Here is a 2,128-nt window from a genome sequence, read left to right as displayed (position 1 = left end):
CAAGTCACTTAAATGTCTTCTGATCCTGTCTTTGGAAAAGAGGAAAAAAAAGGAGGGGGAAACATGTACCTTTAAAACCAATTTTTGCAGTGTAGACAGGAATGAGGTCAGACATAAAGCTCCTCATTGCACGCGCCGATTATTATTAGATACTATATTCAGCCAATGTGCGTTAGGGGGCGTGTTTTCGGGCACAGACAGGCTAGCGACAGCAGCCGATTGGCTGATTCCTCTCGCCGTGCCACTGTGGGGAGGATAAAGCCGAGCGGAGGCGCCGAGCTGAAAATCTTGAAGTTGTGATCGGTGAAAGAAAGATCCGGACTATGAAAGAGCGCAGTGGCTCAAACCTGCCGCATGGTGCTGAGACGAAGCATGCTGAAGAGTTTTCTCTCTTTCCAATAAAGTTATTATTTTTGCTTCTTAACCTGCTTTGCATTCAGAGCGGCTCTGGGCTCATTTTCAGTCGCACTGGCAGCTGAGTACTGACATTTTTTTTTATATATTATTATTATTATAAATTTTTTTTTTAAAGACATTTCCGAAACTTCCCTTTAATCTCCAGAAAGAGACACAAGGACAAACAACGCGCTTGTAACTTTTTTCTTGTTTGTTTCCACGCGCTTTTACGCACGTCCCTGAAGCGTGGAAGACCGGACATTCAAACTGTAACGAGATTTTATTATTTCACCAGCAGGATTTTTTATTGAATGGTTATGGTGGCGAACAACCCAGACCTGCCGCCTATCGACTGTGCCGACTCCGGTGAGATGGAGGCGGACGCGGACGCATCGCGCACCCCGGGCTCCCCGCACGCCACCGGGGACGTGGCGTGGTGCAAGACGCCCACCGGCCACATCAAGCGGCCTATGAACGCTTTCATGGTGTGGTCACAGATCGAGCGGCGCAAGATCATGGAGCAGTCTCCTGACATGCACAACGCGGAGATCTCCAAGCGGCTGGGGAAGCGCTGGAAGCTCCTGCGAGACTGCGACAAGATCCCGTTCATCCGCGAGGCCGAGCGCCTCAGACTCAAACACATGGCAGACTATCCGGACTACAAGTATCGGCCGAGGAAGAAGGTCAAAACGTCTGCTGGTGCATGCAAAGCTGGCGGCGAGAAAGCAGACAAGGGGGTCAGCGCTGGCGGGAAATCGTCATCCAAAAAAAGCCACGGCTCTAATAAATCTCCTGGTAGGACGCACAAGAAGTCTGGCTCTCTCGAAAGCGTCGGTGACGCGCTCTACAAGCCGAGGGCAGCGTCTTCTGCAAAGCAGATCCCGGACAAGCCCGCGAAGCGCGGCTCGGAAAGCCTCGCCCCCTCCGCCGCCGTGCCCGCGAGCCCGACCCTGAGCAGCTCGGCGGAGTGCGCGGAGCCCGCGAGCCTCTACGATGACGCGGGGACGCGCTTCAAACACGCCCGCGCCTCATCGCCGACCCCGTCCGCCTCGCACTCCTCCTCTTCCTCCTCCTCACACTCCTCCGACGAAGAGTTTGAAGACGACCCGCTGGACTTCGACCCCAGTCCCGGTGGCTTTAGCGGCGGATTCGGTAGCGACACGTGCCTGGACCGGGACTTGGACTTCGGCTTTGAGTCGGGCTCCGGCTCGCACTTCGAGTTCCCGGACTACTGCACACCCGAGGTGAGCGAGATGATCTCGGGGGACTGGCTCGAGTCCACCATTTCTAACCTGGTGTTCACGTATTGAGCCCAGATTTTTTTTTTTTTTTAAACAAAGACTTTTATTAAAAGGCGTTGAAGAGGAAAGAATAAATAAATCTCATGCGTCCTGTGACGCGACAGAACGACGCGATTCCCACCTGTTTCATATTAAAACGCTGTGGGTGCTCACACGCAGATGATGAAAAACATAATTGCTGAAAAAGGGAAAAGGGGAAAAGAAACAATGCTCCTTTTGGAAGAAGAGGAGGAGGAGGATGAGGAGGAGTGATGCTAGAAGAAGTTGTTGGTGCGAGCAGGAAGAGCTCAGAAGTTGCACGGAGACGAGTGGAGGCTGAGATCGTGAGATTTTTTCCCCTAATCAATAAACTGAGCTCCTAAATGAACTGAAGCGCATGACGAGGACGGTTTTGCCAGTGAAGTGCAAGCCGTATCGGTTTTTAAGAGGAA

At 52.3% G+C, this 2,128-nt stretch overlaps 1 protein-coding gene across 1 annotated transcript; it reads left to right on the top strand.

Moving 5' to 3' along the window:
- The first annotated feature begins 271 nt into the window (after nt 1-271).
- On the top strand, nt 272-1,723 carry sox4a (SRY-box transcription factor 4a). Its single transcript, XM_053490146.1, has one exon. It carries the CDS (start codon nt 708-710, stop codon nt 1,704-1,706), a length of 999 nt encoding a protein of 332 aa, XP_053346121.1. The 5' UTR covers nt 272-707; the 3' UTR covers nt 1,707-1,723.
- The last annotated feature ends 405 nt before the right edge of the window (nt 1,724-2,128 follow it).

Source organism: Clarias gariepinus, chromosome 28 (assembly GCF_024256425.1).
Source record: "Clarias gariepinus isolate MV-2021 ecotype Netherlands chromosome 28, CGAR_prim_01v2, whole genome shotgun sequence".
NCBI lineage: Eukaryota > Metazoa > Chordata > Actinopteri > Siluriformes > Clariidae > Clarias > Clarias gariepinus.
The sequence above is the reverse complement of the archived record's forward strand: the minus strand, read 5'-3'. Positions and strand labels throughout refer to the sequence as shown.